Here is a 26972-nt window from a genome sequence, read left to right on the forward strand (position 1 = left end):
AGCCACTGAATAACTATATGTGGAGTAAAGTCACGGAGAGTGCCACAGTCGACATACTACAAGTCCATCACCTAAATGTGCCTGCAAAGCTTCGCTCTACAGCTATATACACGCACACGAAAGGCTCAGCAAGAAGCAGTATTTCCCGTCAAATTCAAATTCTCAACAATCAGCATGGCTGAGACGGGCAGTTTATTACCCCGAGTGGCTGATCAGTCATTGATCGCTACGTGTAGATCGTCAACCCTAAGCTTTTGTGGCAAAGTTTGCGACATGAATCGGAAATATGGTTGCCCCGGCTCTAACTATATATGCGAAGGCCTCCAGATAACATAAATATGGTCCTTCAGTGCGTAGAATCTACAAGAGCATTGGAATTACTCTTAAAATGGCGGGATTCGTCACAGCCTTCGCCAATCCGTTGAACTATGTCGGTGGTGTCAGTTTCAACCCTGACCGAGATATCCCGGATCTATCCGGTAAGGTTCTGCTAGTAACTGGAGGTATGTTGAATTCATTCTTATGAAGCATTATGATGCCTAATCAGTTTTAGGAAATGCCGGCCTTGGCAAGGAGACAATCCTGCAACTAGCAAAACATCATCCGAGCAAAGTTTTCATGGGCGCCCGTTCGGAATCAAAAGCTGCGGAGGCTATCAAGTCAATAAAGTCATCCATTCCGGATGAGGTAGAAATTATTTGGCTCCCGTTGGACTTAGCGTCCATCAAGTCGATTCGAAATGCCGCCGAGCAATTCAACGCCCAATCCCATCGACTGGACATACTGGTCCTTAACGCCGGTGTCATGTCTTTGCCCCCCGGTGAGACAGAAATAGGTCACGAAATCCAACTCGGAACGAACCACACAGGCCACTTCCTACTCACAAAACTTTTGCTGCCCGCACTACTCAGGACAGCAGAGGAGCCTGATTCAGATGTTCGCGTTGTATCGCTCTCGTCGGTGGGGCACAATCTTGCCCCCTCATTCGACACGATCATGAATCAGGAGAGACTCAAAAAGATCAACACTAATGCTCGATACGGTGCATCTAAAGCTGCGAACATCCTTTTTGCCGCTGAACTTAGCCGGCGCTATCCATCGATCAAGTCGGTTTCTGTTCATCCGGGGATTATATTGACGGATTTATATCATTCCATTAATCAGCGTTCATCAGTCATTGCCTTGGGGTCGAAGACTTTGCGTTTCTTCGGTTCATCGGTTTCTGAAGGTGCATACAATGAGCTGTGGGCAGCTGCTGGTGCGAAAAAGGAAGATCTTGTCAACGGAGGATATTATATTCCTGTTGGGCATTTAAAGCCGTGCAATAAGTATACACAAAGTGAGGAGATGGGAAAACATTTGTGGGAGTGGACTGAAGCTGAACTGGCAAAAGGAGATTCTTCATGAGGGTTTCGAAATTGATAGGTTTCCATCGCTTACATTATCCTTTCGGGTGCTTTTATCACATTTATATACAGCTATTGTATATAATTATAGTAGTTATTTTTCATTTGAATAATTCAAAATACTCTCCTCTATTTCATCGAACAGGAGTCATGTACAGGCTGCAAATCGTAAATTCAAACTTACTTATCACTAGCCGGAGCGAAAAAAAGATATACACATCCGTTTCTTCAATACGTTGAACATGATAGGCAAAAGAAAGACCTTTTGCTTGCATGAGTCGTTGCCATCAAGTTGAATCTCTACGGCGTGTCTCAGTACAATTTGGTGGATTGCAGAATGAGAAGATTCTCTATTATCATTACAGTTTGATATTGTGAACAAAGCCAAGCCTAAGATAGGTTTTCACTCTTATCGACACGAATCACCAACTTCCCAAGACCACCCTTTCCACTATAAACCACATCGCAAGCATTCCGCACCGACTCTATATCTCGAAACTCCACAACCGTGCCTACAACTGTTCTCAGTCTGCCTTCTTCAACATAGCGCCTTAACTCGTCCAAGTCTTTGCCGGTGGATGCCAGAAACATATATGAATACTCCACCCCGTACCGTCGTGCTCTAAGCTTGCGAACTTGATCGAGCATATTAAGTCCCAGTCGGAAGGGAATAGGAATAGTAGGGCGATGAGGTAGGTCCATCAGCGACGAATCCTGGAGCTGGTTACCAGATGGCAAAGTTGCGACGGATATAATACGGCTGAATCCTGGGCGCATCAGGCACAGGTACTGCATAGCAAGGCCGACTGTATCGAAGAGAAAGTCCACCGAGCCATGTTCAATGACATCTCTTGGCTCGGATTTTGTGTAATCGATAACTTGACGGATGTTAATTATTGAGTTGGAAATGATAAAAGTGAAGGACCGTACTCTGATCTACCGTGTTCTCACCCAACAGCTCTTTCAACTTCGGAATTTTCGCAGTCGAGACCGTAGTAATGACCTTGCCTGCATGGAAGACATTCTTTGCAAGTTGACACGCAAATAAACCCGTTCCACTTACTAAAAAAATCATCAGCATATGAATCAAAACGTGGGATGTTAGGGGCTTCGTACATCCAGCGGGCACAAATACTGTTTTCCCAGCAAGACTACCATGATACTTCCTAAGTGCCTGAAGTGCTGTCATCGCCGCCAGCGGAATCGAGGCAGCCTCTTCAAAAGACAACGAGGGCGGCTTCAAGCCAATATATTCCTCCGCACATTTAACAAACTCGCTACATGATCCTAGTATTATTTAGCATTTTGCATTAAAAGGGGTGCCATCGATCGTGGCTCATCTCATACCTCGGGAAACCTCTGGCAGCCTGATATAGACCGCATCTCCCGCTTTGAACCGGTTCACATCTCGTCCAACCTCAGTAACTATACCAGCACAGTCATATCCGATTTTATACGGGAAACTGTTTTTGTTATCACTGCCGTATGCATAGGGAGAGAAGCCTACTTACGAATCCTTCATCGCCAACTTAAGAGCTCCATCAGCTCTTTTGACGTCGATTGGATTGATGCTCGCTGCATGCACCTTGACAATCACGTCTTTTGAGTTGTCGAGTTGCGGCTTGGGCAAGTCCGAGACCTGATACCCCGATGGGTTCGAGTAAGATGAAATATTGAGGGATAACATTGCTTCCTAGCAAAGATTCTCTTCATGAATGAAAATGAAAATGAAAATATCGAGATTTTGGACTTTCAAATAGGGTGCACCGAATCCGGAGCAACAATCTTTCCGGTGTTAGGGTAGATGATGTCACCAAATGAACAAACGGAGCAACTACCTCTCCGACCGATCCACCTAACTTTGTTTGGCGGTTGTCCAATAAAAACTGACTTCAAGGTGGGTCGGGAATTGCTGACACTAGACTAACCATATTCGGTATAGTAGCATATCAAGTTGTATTCCCTGAGAAATTATAAAGCATTCGAAATGGACTTCAAAACTCACTCTCAATAATAATCTCGAACTAACCATGTCATCCCAAGTCATCCTACCCTCGGAGACCATCATCCAACGATATGGTAGCTCCTTAGCGGGCAAGACAAGTATGCTCCCCCAGTTTGTATCTCATCAATATACACCCTCCTAATCCCTCGTTCAGTTCTAGTGACCGGCATATCTAGCGAATCCATCGCCGGCGAGCTCGCTATCCAATTGAGCGCTGCCGCTCCCCGTCTTCTCATTCTCAGTGCTCGAGCCGAGGAAAAAGTCACCCCCATCGCCGAGAAAATCAAATTCACAACACCCGATGTCAAAATCCGATTTCTGGCAATGGATCTCGGAGACATGAGTAGTATTCGACAAGCAGCTGACACTCTTCGCGACGTTCCGAAGATCGACCATCTCATATGTGTTGCGGGTGTCATGGTTCCTCCATATGGAACTACCAAGGATGGCTTCGAGACGCAGTTCGGGGTGAACTATTTGGCGAACTTTTTGTTGGTTAAACTGCTTCTTCCAAAGGTGAGGCCTGCTGGAGCCGAATCGTCGGTTATAATCGTTGCAAGTAGTGCAGTTAGGAGTGGGAAGGTTGAATTTGGGGATGTTGGGTTCACTGTTCGTCTTCTTTGCACCCCCCTTGGTATGCTCTGATCTAATTGTTCCCAATAGGAAGGCAGAACATATGATCCTCTAGTGGCATATGCCCAGTCGAACGCTGCCCGGGTCATGTTCGTGAAGGCGCTTGCGGAGAGATTGGGAGATCAGGGAATCCGAACGTTTAGCATTGATCCTGGCGGTATGTAGAGTCCCAGCCATGCAATACAGTAGAGGAGAAAATTGACCTATCGTTAGCCGTCCAATCCGGTCTGCAACGTCATTTCTCGTCGGAATTCCAAGAGATGGTTGCGAGACTCAGCAATTCGGGTGGTAAGTTCTCGGCCCCTAGCATCCTAATGAACACCATTGACGCCACCGAATAGGCCTAGTCGACCTTGATGGTAAACCCATTGAATTGCCTCCCTGGACAACAAAGTCTGAAGGCGCCGCAACTGTCATCACGGGCATGATCGACCCCACGATCCAAGAACATAATGGGGCCTTTCTCCATAACAATGCAGTTGCCGATGAGGAGTTGCATAGTCATATTATGGATCAGAATAATTGGGCGAAGTTGTGGGAACTTAGTGAGCAGATGATCCATGAGTCGTTTGCTGTTTAGTGTTATATTGGAAGTATGTGTTAGTTGGGTAATGATATTGCTCTCATTGTGATAGTTTCAAGTGTCTCCTCGCCCCTCTGCAGCCTCCAGTAATTCGTGGACTGGAGGGCCTCAGTACACCCGCTCCACAGCCACCCCCACTTCCGCAACATTTCATCAGATATCTCATACGCAAACGAATCCCACGGCTCACCCCAGATCAATAATCCAGTCGGTTGACTACAGTCACCGGAGCTACCGAAAAGATCATGACAAAGCTCATCCTCAGAGTAGAGATGCAGATTCCGTAAAAGCGCGTCCCGGATTGAGGAGACGGCAAACAAGTCGATCCAGGGGTGATGGATAATTCTTTTTTGCAGGTCTGTTGGTTGTAAACTAGGTGGTAAATTTGTGGTTGTTGGACTGGAAGTATTAAACGGGGACAGTATATCTTCTGCTAAGAGTGCCGTGTTTAGACCCATTGTAATGGCATTGGTGCTCATGGCACGAATGATATTCCATTGAGTGACTGGCAGGAGTAATTCGGAGGAGAGTGTGTACGTGGCCATTGCTTGGTTGATGTGGTCTCTTAGGTTCCTCAGGATGGTCTGGCGGGCTTGTAAGCCAAGGTGGCAGAAATGGACCGTTCTCCGTGTTTGGTCGATGTAGATTGTCCACTGTTGAGCAGGAGGCCTGGATAATTTCTTCCTCTTACCTATAGTGGTGTTCTGTGAGCCATCTCCTCGGTGTCCATACATCCTTTTTGGTGACTTACGGCTGGCACGCTGGTTGAGGCGATTTTGAACTCTTCTTCGCTCTTTGCGCTCATCTCCTTCGTGTGTATCATCATGATTTTCGGTCAGGAACTGGCTGGCCATTTTATCGAGGAATGAAGTTGGGCGAAAGGATTGACCTTACAATTGGAGATTTTGTGCGGGACGGACTTAAGGCCATAACTCCGCCGCACGCATCGTCTTTGGTTCTCTAACTAGCGGATATCCAATAATAAAGCAGAGTAGCTTCGCAATGTTGCAGCAAGTTTTTTTCTGTTTTTCATCCGAAACATCCTCAGCAACCTCTCGACTGTGTTTCTGCCATATTTTTCAGGTCTTCTATCACGAAAAGCCAGATGCATCAGCCATATTGGTGAGAAAAAGGGTCTCTGGGAGCTATATATCTCTCAGGAACAAGACATAAGTGTGATTAGATTATGGAAGCTAGCTACATGAGCAAAGCCTTTACGCCATATGTAATCACCGGCAAGAAATCCCAAACCCGTTGATATCGCCCGGGCCTGTGGTAGGCAATGGAACATGATCCACCGTACGTACATCTCATGGAGGAGGAGCTTCCGGCGTCGGCCTAGGCATATCTAGGCACTGCGTCACGCGGCCTGACACTCACATCGCTATATTCAAATATCAAACCCATGAATAGCGCCCAAACGCTGGATCAACTTTGCTCCAAGTGTCCATCATCTGCGGTCTCATTAAGAATGCGACATATCGTCAAGCTGCCCTATTAGAGAAGATTTATGCTCACAAGGACGAATTGATACTGTCTTTGCCAATGCGGGCATAACTGAGAATGGAAATGTCTACGAGACCGGCAGCAAGGGACCGAGCAAGACCAAACCTCGTAAAATGGAATGTAAATCTGATCGGCATCATATACCACGAACTGGCATAGAGAAAATGACGGGCTCACTTGACAGCAATCAGCTTCCAATTCAATGCCTCTCCAAAACCCCGACATCCGCTTGGCAAGGCGATGCGAACACAGTTCTCTTATCTGTCGTCCACGGAGCCTTTGGTTATCTATAGATAAGATGGACAGACGGGATATGGTTCTTTTGCGCCTGGGTTTATGGAATGTTGACCCCCACGTACAGTAGGGAGTCAGGGGTTAGTTATCACTGTACGGATATGCTGGCTTGGTCCATGGCATCCAGGGCAAGGACAAAGATGCGCAGCTGCACGCCATCTCGAACCAGTGAGATGAGATGAAAGTGACATGTTTAAGCTTAAAAAGAAAAATAAGCGAGACTACTCGTTGATTGAAAACGGTCATTTTTTATATTCCTCTCCTTGCTTTTCCATTTCTTTTTTTCTCTTCTGCCGCCAGAAAATGCTTCCTTGCTGCAAGCTCTACGGAGCATTAACGTCTCCATATTCCCTTGCGTGTTTCACTAGTTTAACCATACTAGTGCAACAATACGGAGTATGTCCACACCCCTTGGGTCGGATTTTCACACATTCCACTGTATACCACTGATCTGATAATTATAATTGGCTGCTGGAATGCTACTTATTCCCCGATTGGAATGGGCTATGGCCTTATGGGAATGATACTGGCATCGACATTCCGGCAACATTAGATTGGAATGTTTTTCGACGTACACAATTGAGTGGAAAGAAGAAACACCAGGTATATAATCTGCTTCGCGCTCAGATAGGTTATATGGTTCTTAAACTTCGATAATCAAATATCCTTTCTCAATCTACCACTGGCTAATACTTCGCCGCCATGAAGCGTCCAACCACAGCGAAGGCTCTAGCCATGAGCTTTGGTGTTGCTGCCGCTCAAGACTACAACGCCCCGCCGCCTGATCTTTCAACCCTCCCCAGTCTTTCTCTTTTCGATACTTGGAGACCTCACATCCACGTCCTTCCACCAGCAGGCCAGATTGGAGACCCATGTGCGCATTACGTTGATCCCGAGACGGGTCTATTTCATGTTGGCTATCTCCACAACGGCACTGGCATTGCAAGTGTCCAAACAGACGACCTTGTCCACTATTATGATGTGAATGAGAATGGCAACTACTCAATCGTTGCTGGTGGTCCCAATGATCCTTTGGCAGTCTTCGATGGATCCGTCATTCCTGATGGCATTGATGGCGAGCCAACACTCTTGTACACAGCAGTCTCATCGCTCCCAATCCACTGGACCCTGCCCTACACCCGCGGAAGTGAGGCCCAGGCTCTGGCAGTCACCTATGATGGCGGGAAGAATTTTACCAAGCTGGATATTCCACCTGTCATTCCCGAACCTCCTGCCGGGCTGGACGTAACAGCCTTCCGTGACCCATATGTTTTCCAAAATGGAAAACTTGACCAAGCGCTCAGCAGCCCTGAGGGAACGTGGTACACTGCGATCTCAGGTGGTGTCCAGGATGTTGGTCCTGGTATCTTTTTGTACCGCAATCTGAGCCCGGACTTTGAGCAGTGGGAGTATCTAGGAGAATGGTTCAATGTGCCGGCCAACTCCACCTGGGGCAATGGTGATTGGTCCAAGGTCTATGGCTACAACTGGGAGACTGTGAATGCATTCAGTCTTGATAGAGAAGGGTACAACTATGATGGCGACACCTTTGTGCACTTTGGCGTGGAGGGATCATTTGCCCCAATCCAGGAGTCTGTCACCTCTTTCCATGCTATGCTCTGGGCATCTGGCGGTGTGTCGGCCACTGAAGATGGGAACGCAGCGTTTAATCCCGATATGGTTGGTGTCCTTGACTGGGGCTTGTCAGCATATGCCGGTGCTGGAAAGGTTGTGCCTAGTACCTCTCAAGCTTCCACTGAAAGTGGCGCGCCGGACCGCTTCCTCACCTACATCTGGCTGACTGGCGATGTGTTTGGAGGAGTTGTCGGCTTCCCTGCTGAGCAGCAAGGCTGGCAGAACACATTGCTGCTGCCCCGCGAACTGTACATACGGGAAATCCCGAATGTGGTGAACAACGACCTTGTGCAGGAGATTGGATCATGGCGTGTGGCCGGCGACTCTGGCAACTGTGTTGAACTTGAGACTCTTGGAATCGACATTGCGCGGGAAACCTATGCTGCTATCACTGGTGCTCCAAGCTTCGAAGAGCCGGACAGGACCCTTTCAGAGGAAAGCGTCGTTCCATTCGAACAATCACCTGAATCGAGATTCTTCTCCCTTGAGGCCCGACTCTCCTTTCCAGCTTCGGCGCGTGACTCCGCCTTGCAGTCTGGTTTCCAGATCCTGGCCTCGGAGGAAGAGTCAACTACCATCTACTACCAATTCTCAAATGAATCCATCATCATCGACCGCTATAACACCAGTGCTGCTGCAGAGACGACCACTGGCATTGATGCATCCCCTGAGTCCGGACGTCTGCGCCTCTTTGACATCGATGACAGCTGCGCTCGCAGCGCTGGTAACGACGATAAGGATAAGGCTCATCACGACCACGGCCACGGTGGCAAGCCCAAGCACAACAAAGCGCCTCTTCCTCACGGCAAAGAAGGCAAGCGGCAGGTTGGTGAGTCCAGCGGTGAGCACATTGAGGCTCTGGACCTTACTATTACCGTCGACAACTCTGTTCTCGAGGTATACGCCAACGGACGCTTTGCGCTGTCTACCTATGTTCGGTATGTTGCTTTGCTTTTTCTTTTCTGTTGAGCACGAAAGCTAATCCGATGTTAGTCCTTGGTATGCCGACTCGACCGGAATCCGCTTCTTCCACAACGGCGAGGGCGAGGTCTCGTTCAGCAACATTCGCGTTGCAGACGGCTTGTACGACGCGTATCCGGAGAGAGCGCGGTAAGCGCGTTCTTTGAAGGCTTGGTGTCGTCTCACATCTATTCATACTGTTCTCCTACGCCTTGCGAGCGAAGCAAGAAGCGAGAGCTGAGTATTATCGTTTTGTGTTTCGTGACCATTGCAATATGGGATGAGTAATAATGGTGCTATATTGATTTAATTAGGATGGCATTTTGAATTTTATTGAATCCGATGCTCTCTAAGGGGGCATTTCAATATATTATTGCAGTTACTGCAGTAGCAGCCAAGATAGGGATAAATTTCCATGGGAGTGCCAGTTTCCAACATTGATACCGAGTACAAGAGTTAGACGTCTATCATCTGGAGAGAAAAGATTTGGAGAGGTCGGTTCGGAGCATGGGGACAGCGCCACTCTGTATAATGAGCGGATGGCGATCATAGCGGTCTCTTTGGCCCAAAGGTAGATAACACGCCCATGGTAGTGTTTATTTTTGTTTTTATTTTTTATTTTATTTCACCGCTTTGGATGCAATGACTTCGCCGGCCTCGCCCCCGTGCTCGATGATATAATCGAAGCTAGGTGGGAGCTCAATTGATCCTTCTTAGGCCCAAGCGTGACTTGACTTATTTGCCCACCTTTGATTCATGCAAATATCAAATAGCCGGTGGTTGTTCTGAGAGAATTTTGACTGGAATATGGGCATGGGGATGACAGCCAATGCATCTATTCTACCTTCACAGACCCTGTTCAAATGTGCATTACCTCGACTGTATCTGACTCTTGTGGGATGCTTGAATCAAAAGACACTGTTATGGGTTGTCGTACGATCCCGTACGATCCCTCAGGATATGACTTGGCACTACGATGAACCCGTCAATTGACCCGCTATCTTCCGTTAGGGCTTGCCTGTGCTCAATGCCAGCAGACACAGAAGTATCTTAGTGGATAGAAACTTCTGAATCCCGCAGACGGTTAGCTCGGAGCACTAGGAGAAGGTAAAAAAGGAGGGGGATTTGGGGCGTGGAGGTGAATTCAAGCCATCTCCAGTCCGGGGAATTCTCCTCACCAAAATGGGCCCACCAAACCCGGAGCGAACGGCCTTTTGACCCGTCGTATGGGGCGCGTTGTGGATACAGTTGACTAGGGCTGGACGTGCTAAACCGCGGTCGGTTTGATGATGTGGGCCGATGAACGGAGAAAACGGCGAAAGTGCCCGGTCGATTCTGCGGAGTAATTTCATATGGATGTACTTCGGAATATGTTGAGCGGGGTGAAACTGAGGAAGATGCGTATCTACTCGGCGTCTGCGCGAAAGACCCTTCTCTTAAATTAAGTTCATTGACTCAGGAAATGGCCGACTTTTTTCTTTCTTGCTCTCACCGGATCTTGGTCAAAACTGCAACGCAATTGGGAAGTGATGGCAAACATTGAAGCAGACCACGTCGAAGAGATCTCAGACGAGACTCGGACAACTTCGCAGGTCAAGGGTGGGAGCATAGGCAAATCTGAGAATTGCGAAGATGCAACCCCGGTCAGCGAATATACGCATATAGCTCACCCTGAACCGTCGCCATTCGAGAGTTGGATCCCTGGCGGATACAGTCAGTCCAGAATGCTAAGGTTCAAAAACCCCTCGACGATGTATAGGGTACTCAACCTCTTTGCTGGTGAGAAATCAGTGCAAGTATATTGTCTTTAACCTCCAACTGATGTTAATACAAGGCACTGCGATTTGCTTCTACGGGTATGACCAGGGTGTGATGTCGATGGTCAATCTCAATCCTGATTACCAGAAGCTCATGGGCATTTTCCCTCTCGAAGGTATGCTATCTATGCCATGACTTACTGGATGTTTTCTCATACCAAGTTCAGGGAGTTCTAGGAACACTGCTGCAGAAGGTGGTATCGTTGCCGTATACTACGGAGGAACAATGATTGGAGCCCTCATGGCAGGATATTTGGCCGATCGATGCGGACGTATTAAAGCTATTATCTTCGGCTGTTTATGGATCATTCTGGGCGCTGCACTGCAGGCATCGGCTTATAATATCACCTGGATGTGCTTTGGACGGGTTCTTGGTGAGTCCAACCCTGTTCGAGCCTTTTTCTACGACGCTGACATGTCCCGTACATTTAGCTGGTATTGGAGTAGGGTCTATCGACTGTGTTATCCCGGTCTGGTCAGCCGAGGTCAGCAGCCACTCAGCTCGAGGAGCGTTTTTGGCTCTTGAGTTTGTCATGGTACGTTTTCCTTGTCACCCTCGTCAGTCGTCTTGGTCGAAATCTGATCGATTCATCGTCCTAGAATATCGGAGGTCTGGCGATGGCCTACTGGATTGAATATTTCGCCTCCCTGAACCCCAACGAGTCCATGGCTTGGCGCACTCCACTAGCCTTGCAATTGGTATTTATTCTCATTATTGGGGCTGGTATAAATTTCTTTCCCGAGTCACCTCGCTGGTTGATGAAGATGGGGCGGTACGAGGAGGCGCGAGATATTCTGCAAGCCACACGGTCCGGGGATATTGAAATGGAGGCCAAACAGATCATGCAGGCTGTGCAATACGAACTAAAAGTATCATCAGCTAACCAATACCTGACCATGATTTTCCCCAGGGATGAGTATACCCGAGCGCTGCGATGGCGAGTCTTTCTTGCTGTCTGGTTACAGATCATGCAGGAGCTTGTTGGCATTGGGGTTATCACTGTTTATGCCGTCGATCTGTTCTCCACGGCGGGATTCGATGAAAATCTGTCGAAGCTTCTGGCTGGCTTTAATAATATTAGCTATATGTTTTCAGTTTTTTTCGCGGTCATCACCCTAGATCGCTACGGACGCCGGCGTAAGTTCCTGCAAACATCCCTCTCGTGGCAGTTCTGGGACTAAAGATTCCATGCAGAAACCATGGTTTGGGGCGCTGTTGTCATGGGTCTTACCCTGCTAGTGGCTGGCATCCTTGATATGTATGCCCAAGAAGCCGGACCAAACCAAAGGAAATTCGGGGCCGGTGTCGCAGCGATGACCTTCTGCTACACAGCCACGTTTGGCGCCACCTGGCTAACCACGCCATGGCTTTATCCAACAGAGGTCGGACATTGTCCCCGTCTCTCTCTTTCTTTACAAACACACTGACGGCAAAATAGATTTTCCCACTCACCGTACGTGCGAAGGGAGGCGCGTGGTCTGTAGTCGGATGGTCAATCGGAAACGGCGTGGTGACCATGATTACGCCTTTCCTCTTCCAGGCCATTGGGTATGGGACACTTCTACTACTATGCGGGCTGAATGTCTTCGTCATTCCGTTTCTGCTCGTACTTTACCCGGAAACAGCCGGTCGAAGCCTCGAGCAGATGGATGTTTTCTTCGATAACGCCGATAGCTGGAATGTGTTTGCCGCCAGTAAAGCAATTCGGGAGAAGGGCATTGATGACTGGGAGTGGACGAAGAAGGTTTCTGCGAGAGGTACCACTGAGGGTTGATGGCTACATAGGTTGATTATCAAAAAGTTTCAGCCGAAGGAATTAACCGTAAATTTCATCTTTGCTATGGAATAACCCCAAATTGATTCACTATCATTATGCTTGAGAACACACACCCTCTGCGTAAGCGGAATGAGTTGAGTTCGCTCCACAGAGTAGGTCTTTGGATCCTCTTTCGGAGAAGCCTGGAGCTTAACTCGGGCCGGGAATATAAGACCTGTTTCGCCGATTATCCCGCGCGAGGGTGGAGGAGTCGTGACCTCGGAAATTAGACGAGGATGTGGATGCGCGCATCAATCTAGGGTTGTGGGGCGCGGACGGACAAGACGGCATAAACTCCGTTATTGAATGGAGGCATCGAAATTCAGATGAAGGATGTATGCATATTTGAATGATATTTAAACGAGGCCCTCCGTACCGTTCGAGTACTGAGGCAGGCTGCTCAAGCGTTGCACTTCGACTCACGAACGGAAACATGCAGGTCAGTGAATCGAAGTTCTTCTCCTGCCAAGGGAAGTCATCAACTAATACATCTTACACAGAATCTGTCTTTTGTCCTTGAAAAGGCTCAAAGTCTGAGATTTGAGGATCGTCCCATTCCACAGCTCCGAGATGACCACGATGTTCAAGTGAGGGTGAAGTTCACAGGAATCTGTGGCAGCGATGTAAGCTCATCTATCCTGGTACTTTCCAAACCAATCTGACGTTCACTAACAGTCTTTGCTCCTCAGGTACACTATTGGAACTGCGGAGAGATTGGGCACTTCAAAGTCCAGCAACCGATGGTACTGGGCCACGAATCCTCCGGAATCGTGGAACAGGTAGGAGCCAAGGTCACAACGCTAAAAGTGGGTGATCGCGTTACCATGGAGCCTGGAGAGCCATGCCGCCGCTGCGATGTGTGCAAGGCTGGAACATACAACCTCTGCCCTGCAATGGCGTTTGCCGCGACTCCTCCCCACAACGGCACCCTAGCGAAATACTACTGTCTGCCAGAGGACCTCTGCTACAAGCTGCCAGACAGGCTTAGTCTGGAGCAGGGTGCGCTTGTGGAGCCGCTCAGCGTCGCGGTGCATCTTGTACGACAAGCGAATGTGTCACCTGGTGCGTCAGTGGTGGTTTTCGGTGCCGGGCCGGTCGGATTGTTGTGCTGTGCCGTTTCCAAGGCATTCGGGGCTGCGAAGGTGATTGCAGTAGACATCCAAGCCAACAGGTTGGAATTCGCCAGGAAGTTTGCCGCGACATCGAGCTTCCTACCGGACAATGTCTCGGTCCAAGACAATGCCGCGCGCTTGGGTGTGGAAAATGAACTTGGCAACGGGGCTGATGTGGTGATTGATGCGTCAGGGGCAGAGGCTTCCATCAAGACTGGTATACACATTCTTCGACCCGGCGGTACATACGTTCAAGGAGGCATGGGCCGCGATGAAGTCAGCTTCCCCATCACGGCCGTTTGCACCAAGCAATTGAACGTGAAAGGAGGTTTCCGGTATGCTACCGGTGATTACAAGCTCGCAATTGAGCTCCTTGCTACGCAGAAAGTCAAAGCCCTCGATTTGGTCACTGATATTGTGAAGTTCGAAGACGCCCAGCGAGCTTTTCAGCAAGTGAAGGATGGAAATAGCATCAAAACTTTGATCGCCGGGGTTGAAGACTAAGCATTGATCTGGAAGTACATTTGTTTCGTGTTAGATGTGTATAGTCTTTGTACATTATGTAGCCTGCAACTCCTTCCGGCCGAAAATGTTGTACTACTTAGCTACTTCTTAGCATGCGCTGCAAGATTTTGATGGTGATCGATACCATTGCTAGGCAAATTCCTAAATGCCGTGCCTGTGGAGCCGACGCGGGCAAAACGGCGAGATGTCCGCTCCCGGTTCTGCAGATTACATATATAGTTTAAGTGTCTCACGAGCGCTGGCTTTTCATGAATATATGTCAACTTCTCACAGTGATCATTCCTCTAGCCTTTTTACCACCATGCAAATCAAGACGGGCTATTATATTGGCATTGACGTGGGGACAGGGAGCGCGCGTGCCTGCATTATTGACCACAATGGCGATATTGTCGGCCTGGCCTCGGAGAACATTGGCCTTTGGCAACCAGAGCAGGGCTATTATGTACGTCTCTAGACGTGCCCCTACCCCTTCTGCTTTCTTCATGAAATCTGTGCTAAACCGTGCTGTGATCTAGGAACAATCGACCTCCGATATCTGGCGATGCATTTGCTCGGTTGTGCGTCGAGCCCTCGATGAACACGATATCTCGCCATCCCTCGTCCACGGAATTGGATTCGACGCAACGTGCTCGTTATGCGTTTTCTCGACAGAGACTGATGAACCCGTTTCAGTCACCGGCCCAAGCTTCAATACCGACCGTAACGTCATTCTTTGGCTGGATCACCGTGCAGTCAAGGAGACAAATATCATCAATACCACAGGCCACAGAGTTTTGCGATATGTGGGCGGAAAGATGTCCCTCGAGATGGAGATTCCGAAGATTCTTTGGTTGAAAAACAACATGCCCGAGGAGACCTTTGCAAAATGCCAGTTTTATGACCTTGTCGATGCCCTGACTCACCTCGCTACAGGTGGGAATGCCAGGAGCTTCTCTAGCATGGTTTGCAAGCAGGGGTATCTACCAAAGGGCGTTGAGGGAAGTGTCAAAGGCTGGCAGGAGGACTTTTTGCGCGAGATAGGCCTGGCCGACCTGGCTGGCCAAGGTTTTGATCGGATTGGGGGTGTAAACGGTGAGGTAATTGATGCCCCTGCATAAACATGGATGAATTGCTGATGTTATCGTTTCTAGAACGGTCGGCACTTGAATGCAGGCGAGTTCTCGGGCACTCTATGCGAGAAGGCTGCGAGCGAGCTCGGTTTGCGGCCTGGGGTCGCAATTGGGAGCGGCGTGATCGATGCATACGCCGGGTGGATAGGCACCATTGGCGCCAAAGTGGATATGAAAGCGGAGTGGGGAAGCAATACAAGCTCGGACCCGACACTTGATGGTAAGACCGAGGCATTCACGCGCTTGGCTGTGGTTGCCGGAACATCATCCTGCCATATCGCAATGTCTCCCGATCCAATCTTTGTCCCTGGTGTCTGGGGCCCCTACCGGGACACGATCTTCCCCGGCTGCTGGATGGCCGAAGGAGGTCAGTCTGCCACTGGTCAGCTGCTCAAGCATGTACTTGAAACCCACCCGGCGTTCGGACAGGCACTTGCGAGTGCCGAGAGCCGCAAGATGAACATCTTTGAGTTTCTCAACTCCCGACTCACCGAACTGGCTGCTGAGCGGGCGTTGCGTTGTGTAGCAGACCTGGCACGGTATTTCTTCTTCTACGGAGACCTATTCGGGAATCGGTCTCCGTTGGCAGATTCCAATATGACGGGCTCCCTTGTCGGTCTGTCTAGCGATACATCGATCGAAAGCCTCGCTGTCCATTATTATGGCACACTGGAATTTATCGCACTGCAAACCAAACAGATTGTGGAGACAATGAATAATTCCGGCCACAAGATCAGTTCGATTTTCATGTCCGGATCGCAGTGCCAGAACGATATCTTGGTCAATCTGATTGCTTCGGCATGCAATATGCCCGTTGTGGTTCCGCGCTACATCCATGCGGCAGTTTGCCATGGCGCTGCGATGCTAGGTGTCAAAGCAGCCAGCGTGAATTCTGAGGGCATGACAGTAGATCTGTGGGAGGTGATCGACGCAAAGAGCAAACCAGGGGAGGTATCCTATCCCACTGAAGATGAGCATGAAAGGGCGCTGCTCGCGGCGAAATATCGGGTCTTTCTAGATCAGTGCCAGAGGCAACGAGAGTACCGGGCAATTGTCGACACAGCTATCAACTTCTAGATATTTTATTATCGCATTGGCTTTCATTCCAACATCACAGTAACATAAAATAGTTATCAATTATTCAAAGAACCATCCATGCTCGCTAAAACCTTGTATATACAAGGTTTCGTACTTAAACCGATATCCGACGCCCCGGGAAAAACCAGAATGACCGCACATTAGATAGATCAAGCACTGTAGGGTATATAATAAAAGCGAGAATATTAAACTCTACCTCTAAATTAGATTTATACGGATAATCGACTCCCCGACCCGATCCCGCTTTGTCTGAATTAGCCGAGAGTTTCTGTTCTGCTCGGATATATATCAAGCATCCCTAACCACCAACTTTGTTAGAAGGCACCAATGGACACAGAGCTTGAATCGCGTTCTCCGATATCAGAAAGCCATCAGGAAGACGACCAGCCGCCCCCGAAAAAGAGGGCAAAAACAGGGCCGTCCCGTCGAAAGCCAGCCTGTCAAACATGCCGCCGGCGCAAAGTCCGCTGCGATAATGCTCAACCGGCTTGTGGTTTCTGCCGCGCAAATGAATCGGAATGTGTGTATGTCACGCGTCAGGATGCTGAAAACTCGTATGTTTGAAGCCTACTGAAAGAGATGGGTTGAAAAGTTGTCCATACTGAATTTTGAGGACCAGGGAGCTGAGCAAAGTAATGGAGCGATTGGACACATTGTCTCAAGCGGTCGACAACATCCAGTGTCTTCTTGCCTCACAGGGTAAGTTATATCATCAGGTGTAGTAGAGGAAAAGCTGGAGTGTACTAATTTGTGTAAGGCACACCGCCACAGCCAAGCTGGCCCTCCGGGATACAATCTCAAGACCGCCATGTGGGCTTTCCCATAAGAGCGGAAGAGTGGCAGAGAGATTACCTACAGATCCCTACCTGCCGATGCAGTGCTGATGCTGTTCTCACCTGGCCAATCTTTAGCGGCCAGTTTCGGGAAAGTGCATTGATTACCACGCTCTTCCAGTACTCTCATGGGGTGGTAGAAGACAGGCCAACAGAGTCATGGACCCTCCCTGACGGGCTCCGTTTCACTTCAGATGAGCAGATACCAACTTTGATTGATCGATTTATTCAAAATGTTCACACGAAAAATCCGATCTTAGATTTGGAATCACTCATTCGGTCCGGTAGACATGCTGCCGAATTTGGTCCTCAGTGGGACGCCCAGTCCTGCCTTGTGCTCTTAGCATGTGCTTTGGGCTGTATTTCGCAACCCTTTATCTCTTCGATGCAAGGCCCCCAAACAGCGCGGTCACGACATGAGGGGCTAGGGTGGCGCACTCCAGGCGTCACGTCAAGTTCCGCTACTCAATTGCGGGAAGGGGAGGCTTTTTTCATGATGGCCTGCAGGCGAATTGGTCTCTTGCGGTACTCGGTTATTGGTGCACAATGCCATTTTTTTGCAGGAGGTATGTGTACCAGACGTTGATCAGTTCCTAAGGTTCTACTCCTAACGCTTCCATGTCAAGTCTACTTGATGTATACCTTCCGCCCGCTGTCAGCTTGGAACCACTTCTACCAGGCTTCGACGTTCTACCGACTGCGTTTGAGACTAATTGATGGGCTTGATAAGTCAGCGTATGAGGCTGAACAACAAGGAGCCTCGGCAGCTCAACGCCTTGAGCAGAGTCTTTATTGGTCGTGCTTCAAGTCAGAAGTTGAGATTCGAGTCGAGCTGCCGTTGCCACAATCTGCTATAGCGGAATATGAGTACCCAGCTCTCTTCCCCACGCCACCAACTCTGTCCGAGGAGTACCCAAAGCAAAGAGACCGGACGTCAGATTGGACTAGCTCTGAACCCGCAGCTAGGTCACCGGATGGTAATCCACCTAGACTGTCCGGTATGGGAGTAAGTAATCATATCACAAGGCTTTTTAATGAAGAGCAAAGCTGGTACTACTACCTTACGGAGGTGGCATTGAGGCGTATTGGTAATCGCGTTCTAAATTCGTTTTACCGAGACGACCCATCGACGTGGTCAAACATCAAGCCGTTGATCCCAATAGCTCTGGAGTTCGAATCACAGATTGATGCATGGCTCGCAAACCTGCCGCCAGCCATGCAGTCCTACGATAATGACCAAAGTCTAGGAAATGCGAGGCAGGGATCCTCCATGCTGGATACACAGGAATCAATATCCATGGAGCTTAGCTGGGCGCTGAGCAACCGATTCCTCGAAATTCGTCTGTGGCTTTACCAGCCATTCCTCTTTTTTGCCGTTCATCATCCTACCGGCACCGCGTCAACAGCCACAGACACCATGCCTTCCCCGCTGAGCAGCGAGGGGTTTGCCACGGTACAGGGACTCGTGCAATCGGGTCTGGATTGTAGCATGAAGATCTTACAAGCTCGGTGTCTTCGTCATCGCCATCACGGCATCTGGTTCGATCTTCGGGCTCTGGTTACAGCGTCACTGATCTTTATTGCTTTAGCACGAAGCGGAAATGTCAATCTCCCCAATATCCATCCCAGAGGGCTGAGAGACCACTTAAACCGTACACTGGAGGCCCTAACCTATTGGGAAGACGAAGCCCCGGATATTAAAAAGGCGCGGGGCGTTCTGGATAATTTACTGCGAGAGATGAGTTAGACTGTAATGGAGAAATCGTGATTTACCCTCTATAGAAGGTTCACTGACGAAAGCAGGTTGATTGGTTGTTAATGCTGAATAACACATCGATTACAAGGTGCTATAGCCAGCAGTGGCTTATAGGCAGTGTAAGGCTGCGAACCGCATCCTTAGTATTCTCAGAAGAAGCCCCACGAATAATGATGGTGAATGTTCTCTATTGGATTCAGATTGAAGTAGACATGGTGGATGTAACGGAAAGCCTGCCCCCCCCCAAAGGAGTGGCATTGGACAGTTTTGACTATCTGCTGCCGATGAAAGGGAGCCACATGATAAAGCCATATCGTCTCAATGAGCGTTAGCATTGGCTGCTATTCAAAGAGGATAAAGCTCGATAATAGAGTAGGGAATTGGTAGCTGGGATGATAACCTAGCGCCCAGAACTTCAAAGGGAAATACAGTCTATTACAGGGCGGAAGTTATAGACTATGACGCTAGAAATAGGTTCTCGCAAAACTCATAATTCAACAACAGCAGTCCTTAACAAGTATATATCAGTCTCAACACCGGCCACAATCTTGAACTAGAGTCCAGATACTAGTCGGGTGCTCGAGCTGTTTCTGAAAGAGATTGATATCCCCATTGAGAGTAACAGCACCCAACTTAGTCCCAGGGACATAGACCGCAACGTCAGAGGACTTGCCGTCATTGTAAACCGCGACCTTCGTTGTGCTTTTAGACGCGCAAAAGACATACGGCTTGTCTGCCGTAGAAGTTTTGGTAGCTGTGAGGGGGGTGTTCATTTCAACGTTGTCTTTGGCCAGGATAATCTTCCAAGCTGATGATGTTAGCAAAAGACATTTTTTAAGGGGTAAAAGGGAAGCTGAGCATACATTTTCAGGTATTGTAGCCACCTTTGTATTTGGAGACATTACCATCATGGCCCTGAAAACTGTTTAGCATAATACATAACACCGGCTCAAACGGCCCTGAAGAAGTAAATACTGTTGGGATTATTGAAATATGGCGGTACACAATGAATATGACAGAAAACTACGCCATTCGTTACTAAAACAGCATGAAAGAGTGGCCATAATTACATGACCCCATAGCCTTCATGTAATTATTGTGCAATTGAACAAACTAGATGTCGTATTTCAATGAACCTTCAACTACCAGCCCTATTCTTCCTTCTTTTTCCCTTTGAAGATACTAAGAAGGAATGGGGAAGGCATCAACGGCTCTTGGATTATTGTGTTCGTAATTACTCAGGGCACGTGGGGGATAATGAGAGAGTTCCTGAATGAACCAATGAAGAACCCTCTGGAGAGCAAGAAAATGAGACTTTTTTGGATAGACAGAGTAGTGGATAGGTTTGACATAGAGTGAAATAGAGCGGCGCCGCAATGATGTTAGCAGAGCTAATAGTTGGTGGTTAGGGCTAGTGACGAAACTTTTGATTGTACAGACAATGCAGGTAGCCAGTATAAAAGGGTGGAACTACGTAGAAAAGGCAGTAGTAACAGGGTCTTTCCTTTTGGGCGCTGCTGTATCGCCATGACGATCATATTCTTCTTCTTTGAGTCGATTTTGTCTCATAACATTCCGGAATTGAAACTTGAAGAACCCACCTGACGACAGTACATAAAAGATATGGCACGACAGGGTATCTACGAAGAAGCCATAAAATGATGAGCCGATGAAATCTTGACGGCTAATTAAGTACATCAAAGTTTGCTGTTAGATTTATCGGCCTTTGGAATCCCAAATTTCGAAATGTCCTCCTTAGTCCTCCCATTTATTGCCAGCTCTGCCAGAGCGCGACCAAATGCAGGAGCAAACTTGAAGGCATGGGCAGCGCCCAAGCCCACAACTATGTCGCGGTTGTTTTCTAGTGGGCTGATAATCAATTGCCGTCCTGGCGTGATAGAGTATTGACAAGTAACTGTGCGAAGTGGATGGCGCTCCTTGTCAGGGATAAAGTTTTTCATGAATGATGAGAGCTGTTCGAGCAACTGAGGTGATTGCACATATGTACGCTGCTCAGGCGCCATGACATTGTTTGAGGTATCGCGACCCGCTTTGATAGTTGGTTCGCCATAGGATGGGAAGCCGTAAAAGGCTGGATCGCCACCCCAAATCCAGACAGGGAAACAGCCTGGTTCGAAGGCACTCGTGTTTCCGGGCTTGAAGTAGGTTACCTGCTCTTGCATCACAGAAAGTGGGATATGAACTTTCAAAGGCGCGAGAAGCTTGTTTGTCCACGCATCGGTTGCGAGGATTACTTTGGCTGCGTGGAAATTTCCCTTTGTTGTCTGAATTGTAATTCCTGCGCCGGAGGCCTTGGGCGTCACACGGTCGACTGGGGTGTACTCCTTCAAAACTGCACCATTGGCACGTGCCAAATATTGCATGGCTGCAACTGACTTGGAGGCATGTACTATGCCGGTGTCGCTGGTGTACACGGCATCCACAGTGTCGGGAATGTTGAACTGAGGCCAACGTCTTTTCACTTCCTGGGAATTGAGAAGCTTGTACGGCACGTTTTCGGCGTCCAGGGTCTTGATCAAGTTGCCACATGGGGTCGGTGCGTTCCTGGGGAGGAAAACAAGTCCACCAGTTATGGTAAGCAGCTTTTGCCCGGTGTCCTTCTCCAGTTCAGCCCAGTCTCTGTAGGCGGATCTTGCGAGTGCCACATATTCGGGTTCCCAGTTGGCGGTCCTGACAATACGCGATGTATCATGGGAGGCTCCGTGGACATGGCCCAGTTCAAACTGCTCGAATGCAATAACCTTCTTACCCATCCGAGCGGCGTGGTACGCTGCTGCACTTCCAAGGACGCCAAGTCCAACAACTGCCACGTCAAAATGTTCCATTTTTCGAAAGTTTTACCAGGAGTGATGTCAGATTCATTCAACAATGCCTTTCTCATGCTATGATTCCAATTTATCCTGCCTGATCTCGGTCTACACGGAGCCTGTGCCGCTCACGTGTTTCTTCTAGGAGTGGACCCGGAAATGGCGGACCGTAGCCCTAGCCTGCAATTCCACCAGCTTGTGATAGAATGCAGTTCGAAACCTTATAGTTGTCTTAGGCGCTTATAGTCCACAAGTTTGGGATCTCGGTGGGTCCGGAGCAGCATCCGGTCTGGCACTTCAAACTCGTCTATGGATGGTTTTAGTGTGTAGTTATATTTCCATATTAATAAGTAGATTCGACTTTTGGTGTAAGCAGTTAGACCCCATTTTCTCTACTGATTGGACCGTACGTTATCGACAACTCCCAACCGGACAATCCCGTCCGCGAGAAAGTACGCAAAGCTACATATGTTACCAGCTACCACTGTCCTCGGCTTGACCAGATAATGTGGGGGAAACGTATGTTCCTATTTAAAAATAGACAATGATTGGCTCTAGTTTCCTACCAACGCATCACTAGCTACCCCGCTTTCTAACAGACACAAAACCTCGTTAAAAATCTATCCCCCAGGCTTACCACCAATATCCATGAATAAATAAAGTAGATAAACGCTACGGAGTCTTTTTTGCCTCTGCATGATGGGAACAAGACCTCCAAAGCGAGCCCGCCAAGCTTGCGAGCCGTGCCGGTAACTACCACAAGTGCGCTACTTTTGGAGCCTTGCTGAAAATTTTGCTCAGCCGGAAGAAGTCAAGATGCCCTGGCGAGAGACCCGTGTGTTCCTACTGTGCTCGGCTGGGTCAACAATGTGTTTACGAGTCACCGAGCGAAGGTCTTTTACAGGATAAAAATATGGTTGCAATGGCCCAGGAGGCTTCCAAGTTCGGACGGATGCTGATTCGGGCACACAGATATCTAGAATGGAGAATCTGGAAGGGAAGATAGACCTGCTTTTTCAACATCTGAGGTAATTGGTTGGTGTCGTATCGGTTCTTGCAAGCCTTTTATATCAGGTTCACTAACGATTGTAGCCCCAGCATGATGAACTCTCGCCCGTACGCGCAGTCTCCAAAATCTCCTATATCCGTGGTTGATACGACAACGGATATTGTTAATGGACAAGGAGATGATAGTCCAAGGTATGTCATCTCACTCCTATATCCGACTTGAGTTGCTCACATCTCCCAAAGTGACTTGTTGATGCACGAGCCAAGTCTGAGGGATTTGGGCCATCTGTACCTGACCTGGTGTCATAATCAGCCTCTTGCCATGTTCAACAAGGATACCTTTGCAGAGTCTCTACCGGAGCGAGACCATGAGTTGATCCTCGCATTGCAAGCGCTGGCCTTCCGATTTCCCCCAGGCTCACTCACGCCCCAACGCTGCGAACAGCTTGGCTCAATGGCTAAAGAAGCCAGATACATAGCCATAAACCGAGTGACTGATGGGCAAGTGAGGCCTTCAACCTTGCAAACCTTATGTCTTCTCAGTTTGATCGATTTCACAGGTTGGTCCTCCTGATCGAGTATTAGCTGTCAACGGCACCTAATCAGTATGAGCAGATGGCAGAACTATCCAAGCCGGGTTAAATCTGAATATAGCCAGCCATCTTTCACAGAGCCTTGTCCAGAGCAATGCACTAGATGACGCCACGGAATGGAACGACTGCATCGGAAGTATTACAATCCTCAACTACTTGCAGGGACCCATTTTGACACCTGTAATGCCAATCCGCAATCCAATCCACTCATGTTATCCGACCAGTTCTTGTTATGGCTCGGATCCAAGATCGTCGCAGAAAAGCCAACCGAACGGGCAATTCAGTAAAGGGATCATGAAATTCACCATTCCTTTAGCCCAAGCTTGGCAGATGGCACGAACGTATGCAGCCTCTCGTGTGGCCCACGACGTCTTACCACCGTGGGATCCGCAGTCCGACTATTCTCGGGTGATGCAGCGCCACTTAGAGATCGATTGCAGCGTTCCACTGAAGTATCGATTCGCTGCGAACAGACTCAGAGATGAAGACCCAATATCCTGGCAGCAGAGACGCGACTACTTTGGGCCGTGGCTTTTTACTCAGATCATATATGCGGCCATTCCGTGTTTACTGAACCACCCATTCCTGCTGTCCTTGAGGCTACGCAATTTCCGCTACACGATACCGCAAGCATTCATCCAGCAGTCGTTCGAAGCTATTTCTCGCAATGCAACGTGGATCATATATTACCTAGACTTGCTCGACAGGTTGTCGTTCCAGCTGTCCGATCCAGTTTTCGCTCACTGCGTGGTCATTATAGCTACCATTCATCTCCAACATAGCTTCGTCCAAGACCATTCTCTCCGTCATAAAGCAGAAAGGGGATTCGAAAAATGCATGAATTTCCTCTGTCGCATGGCGTCTGTCTGGCCCAGCGTCTCAGTAATGGTTCGCGTTTCATTTGCACATGATATCTATACTGAAACCCTCTGCCGCTAACTTTAACGCAGTGCCAAAATCTGAGGACGCTACAACACAGCATTCGCGTCATTCCATCACCAGACACTTCTAATGAAAAGCGGTCATTCTCGATCAATAGCCAATTGCTATGGGATATTTTGACGTACGACAGAGCCGGGCAGCCTAACGGCCACGCTGACCAGTCAATTTTCAGTGGTTCACTCGTGCGTAGTCCAAAGCATCAGGAAAGCGACTGTAGTTCAGCGGCTGAGTTTGGTAGGTTGGCTCGGCTGGGATCTCAGGTCACAAGGCAGTGCCTACAGAGATACCACTGTACCCGCCTGATGAAGACGGGAGTACCCCCACTCACGAATCATTCGGAAACATGCTTGGAATGGGTTCGAACGTGTTGAATTTCGGGATCCCCGCTGATCTTCCGCGGCTGAGTGGTCAGGAAGACTTGTTCTTACAAGCAAACGACTTTGGACGGGCGATTGACGATTGGTTGAATCTTGACCTGAACCCGTCGATGTAATCGGACACGCTACGAGCCAAGGTATTGCAACAAATACGTATCACACGTGAATCTGAATGTTCAGGATATCACTTATTGTTGGACATTAATAGCCAATACTGAGTACAATATCAAGCATTTTCACCACGCTAGCAGACCTCGGTCCACATCATCTCCCGCGCACTGCAGACTATTACAAAAGTCCATATCTGCTTTAGTCTGCTCACCAGTCATCTGCTTGGGAGTGGCTGGCCAGATCGCTGCGCCCTGCTGCTCTTCTTGTTCATGGTGGGAAGTCACGATGTCCCGTGTCAGTGCCTGGAAGAAAAGCGGTCCCTGTTGAGAAGACGCATGTTACTGTGTGTACGTGCCATATTCTCCAGTAAGACAGGCTTACCTTTTCGGCTTGAGGATGGAGTTCCCCGTTGAGAAAGATACCTGAGTTCAGGTTCTTCTGTGCCCCCGTGCACAAGTCCTTGTCCTCGCTCAGAATCTGCCTGAAGCAGGAGGTTATTTCTGCAAATTCCTCGTCCGTTGCTTCCTCGTGCCGATAGAATTCGTATTCCATCTTTGTTTGATTTGCTGAGATGGGAATCACACGCATTATGTAGAAGAATATCGGCCTTTGCCATGGTTAGCATACCAGTTTCCCTGTTGGAATTGCCACATGACTTACGAGATTGTCATGGACGCATTGGGGTAGTAGTAAGTGCTGTAAATACCCATTCCTTCGCGATCTGGCTTGTCAACATTGTAGTGTTGGATGTGGCCACCTGCTGTCTCGACCCAGTATTTGGAGATATCTGTGAGGCTGTTGAGTGCAGGGTGGCCAGTTGGGCAATGATAGCACTCATTGTAGTTGTCCGCCAGCGTTTTCCAGTTGTATTCGCCTATCATCTCCCATTGATGATCGAAGCGGTATTTGTCCATGTTGAAATGCTGCAGTCGTGGCTGGAGATCGACGGACGCGAAATCCTGCTCCCACAAGACTTCTGGTGCGTGTTTGGAGTCTAGGTTGACCCAGATGAAGCCCATATTATCAACATGGACGTGAATACGGAATAGTCCGTTGATTGATTTATCGAATGCCGGTGCGTCTTGGTACTTTGGGGCTTTTGCAAGATTGCCGTCAAGACCGTAAGACCATCCTGTGAGATACCTCAGCAAAAAAGTAGAAGGGAAGGAAATCAACATGTTTACCATGGTACTTGCAAGCAATAATATTGAGATGTCCCCGCTCATTCTCTATCAAGGGATAGGCTCGATGCCTGCACACATTATGGTGCGCTTTGATCTGGCCCTGACGGTCTTTGATGAGGAAGAAAGTGAAACCGGCCTCAGTGATTCGAACATAATCGCCGGGAACGGCAAAGCGAGCTCTGTGGGAGACGAGCAGCCACCTACGAGAGAAAATGGCCCGTCTTTCAAGCTCGTACATAGCTGATGACCTGTACCAGGACGCCGGCAGGGATTTGATCGTTTGCGAGCCGTCATCTTGCTGCGATTTTGGAGTTACCTTGCTTTGGAACCAGTTGATCATGATGACACTTTTCGAATGAATAAATCGATAGGACAAGGCGTATTTTATTCAGCTTGTTCGTGTATTAGACAATGACAATGTGCAGGCTTTTTTCATCGGCCTCACTATATAGCGCTAGAGCCGTCATAGATAAACGTTGCTGGATGGCTGACATGTGGTTTCTTGCGGGTCCGGGGAACATAACCGGGCCCACATAGGTCCTTTCTCCGTAATGGCAGCACTCGCCAGACTTCTGTGCCTGCGGTCTTATTTTGACCTGGCGCACGGCCAGCAAGCCGACTTGCATTGACCCAATTAGAAGCCGGGGTAGTCGGTCCGCTTCCGGCCTGTTGTAAGATACACACCGGTTCCCGAGCCCTCGGTTAGGGCAAGTACGGAGAACGGACCGTGTTGATTATTGACATCAACCGTCGTCGGACGGCCACAGCACCTTCGTTGATTCTTTCTACATCGACTTGGTATATTCACACATTTGCGATCTTGCTCAGTCCTGGCATCGA

At 48.7% G+C, this 26972-nt stretch overlaps 12 protein-coding genes across 12 annotated transcripts; 8 read left to right on the forward strand and 4 right to left on the reverse strand.

The window, feature by feature from the left end:
• Positions 1 to 388: 388 nt before the first annotated feature.
• ACHE_60225S (uncharacterized protein) lies at positions 389 to 1407 on the forward strand (the record flags this gene model as incomplete). The annotated part of the gene is made up of 2 exons (XM_043281376.1): positions 389 to 503; positions 554 to 1407. The coding sequence occupies 2 exons, from the start codon at positions 389 to 391 to the stop codon at positions 1405 to 1407; spliced, it is 969 nt and encodes a 322-aa protein (XP_043138861.1).
• Positions 1408 to 1796: 389 nt separating this feature from the next.
• Positions 1797 to 3093, reverse strand: ACHE_60226A (NADP-dependent oxidoreductase; the record flags this gene model as incomplete). The annotated part of the gene is made up of 5 exons (XM_043281377.1): positions 1797 to 2284; positions 2337 to 2468; positions 2523 to 2693; positions 2754 to 2869; positions 2918 to 3093. 5 exons carry the CDS (start codon positions 3091 to 3093, stop codon positions 1797 to 1799), a joined length of 1083 nt encoding a protein of 360 aa, XP_043138862.1.
• A 343-nt stretch (positions 3094 to 3436) lies between these two features.
• On the forward strand, positions 3437 to 4624 carry ACHE_60227S (uncharacterized protein; the record flags this gene model as incomplete). The annotated part of the gene is made up of 5 exons (XM_043281378.1): positions 3437 to 3509; positions 3572 to 4020; positions 4075 to 4201; positions 4258 to 4332; positions 4386 to 4624. 5 exons carry the CDS (start codon positions 3437 to 3439, stop codon positions 4622 to 4624), a joined length of 963 nt encoding a protein of 320 aa, XP_043138863.1.
• Positions 4625 to 4644: 20 nt separating this feature from the next.
• Positions 4645 to 5481, reverse strand: ACHE_60228A (uncharacterized protein; the record flags this gene model as incomplete). Its single annotated transcript, XM_043281379.1, has 2 exons — positions 4645 to 5318; positions 5379 to 5481. 2 exons carry the CDS (start codon positions 5479 to 5481, stop codon positions 4645 to 4647), a joined length of 777 nt encoding a protein of 258 aa, XP_043138864.1.
• Positions 5482 to 7129: 1648 nt separating this feature from the next.
• On the forward strand, positions 7130 to 9176 carry ACHE_60229S (glycoside hydrolase family 32 protein; the record flags this gene model as incomplete). Its single annotated transcript, XM_043281380.1, has 2 exons — positions 7130 to 9000; positions 9056 to 9176. 2 exons carry the CDS (start codon positions 7130 to 7132, stop codon positions 9174 to 9176), a joined length of 1992 nt encoding a protein of 663 aa, XP_043138865.1.
• A 1375-nt stretch (positions 9177 to 10551) lies between these two features.
• Positions 10552 to 12614, forward strand: ACHE_60230S (uncharacterized protein; the record flags this gene model as incomplete). Its single annotated transcript, XM_043281381.1, has 7 exons — positions 10552 to 10801; positions 10857 to 10955; positions 11007 to 11213; positions 11272 to 11375; positions 11440 to 11977; positions 12035 to 12222; positions 12279 to 12614. 7 exons carry the CDS (start codon positions 10552 to 10554, stop codon positions 12612 to 12614), a joined length of 1722 nt encoding a protein of 573 aa, XP_043138866.1.
• A 475-nt stretch (positions 12615 to 13089) lies between these two features.
• On the forward strand, positions 13090 to 14272 carry ACHE_60231S (NAD(P)-dependent alcohol dehydrogenase; the record flags this gene model as incomplete). Its single annotated transcript, XM_043281382.1, has 3 exons — positions 13090 to 13095; positions 13157 to 13279; positions 13346 to 14272. 3 exons carry the CDS (start codon positions 13090 to 13092, stop codon positions 14270 to 14272), a joined length of 1056 nt encoding a protein of 351 aa, XP_043138867.1.
• Positions 14273 to 14594: 322 nt separating this feature from the next.
• Positions 14595 to 16479, forward strand: ACHE_60232S (FGGY-family carbohydrate kinase; the record flags this gene model as incomplete). Its single annotated transcript, XM_043281383.1, has 3 exons — positions 14595 to 14735; positions 14809 to 15369; positions 15424 to 16479. 3 exons carry the CDS (start codon positions 14595 to 14597, stop codon positions 16477 to 16479), a joined length of 1758 nt encoding a protein of 585 aa, XP_043138868.1.
• A 1347-nt stretch (positions 16480 to 17826) lies between these two features.
• ACHE_60233S (fungal specific transcription factor domain-containing protein) lies at positions 17827 to 19080 on the forward strand (the record flags this gene model as incomplete). Its single annotated transcript, XM_043281384.1, has 2 exons — positions 17827 to 17899; positions 17960 to 19080. The coding sequence occupies 2 exons, from the start codon at positions 17827 to 17829 to the stop codon at positions 19078 to 19080; spliced, it is 1194 nt and encodes a 397-aa protein (XP_043138869.1).
• Positions 19081 to 20786: 1706 nt separating this feature from the next.
• ACHE_60234A (putative sarcosine oxidase) lies at positions 20787 to 21935 on the reverse strand (the record flags this gene model as incomplete). Its single annotated transcript, XM_043281385.1, has 1 exon — positions 20787 to 21935. One exon carries the CDS (start codon positions 21933 to 21935, stop codon positions 20787 to 20789), a length of 1149 nt encoding a protein of 382 aa, XP_043138870.1.
• A 1081-nt stretch (positions 21936 to 23016) lies between these two features.
• ACHE_60235S (uncharacterized protein) lies at positions 23017 to 23527 on the forward strand (the record flags this gene model as incomplete). Its single annotated transcript, XM_043281387.1, has 3 exons — positions 23017 to 23117; positions 23169 to 23430; positions 23486 to 23527. The coding sequence occupies 3 exons, from the start codon at positions 23017 to 23019 to the stop codon at positions 23525 to 23527; spliced, it is 405 nt and encodes a 134-aa protein (XP_043138871.1).
• A 1546-nt stretch (positions 23528 to 25073) lies between these two features.
• ACHE_60236A (aromatic ring-hydroxylating oxygenase subunit alpha) lies at positions 25074 to 26472 on the reverse strand (the record flags this gene model as incomplete). Its single annotated transcript, XM_043281388.1, has 4 exons — positions 25074 to 25268; positions 25330 to 25555; positions 25609 to 26080; positions 26133 to 26472. 4 exons carry the CDS (start codon positions 26470 to 26472, stop codon positions 25074 to 25076), a joined length of 1233 nt encoding a protein of 410 aa, XP_043138872.1.
• Between the last annotated feature and the right edge of the window lie 500 nt (positions 26473 to 26972).

The sequence above is a fragment of the Aspergillus chevalieri genome, chromosome 6, assembly GCF_016861735.1.
Source record: "Aspergillus chevalieri M1 DNA, chromosome 6, nearly complete sequence".
In the NCBI taxonomy this organism is placed as follows: domain Eukaryota; kingdom Fungi; phylum Ascomycota; class Eurotiomycetes; order Eurotiales; family Aspergillaceae; genus Aspergillus; species Aspergillus chevalieri.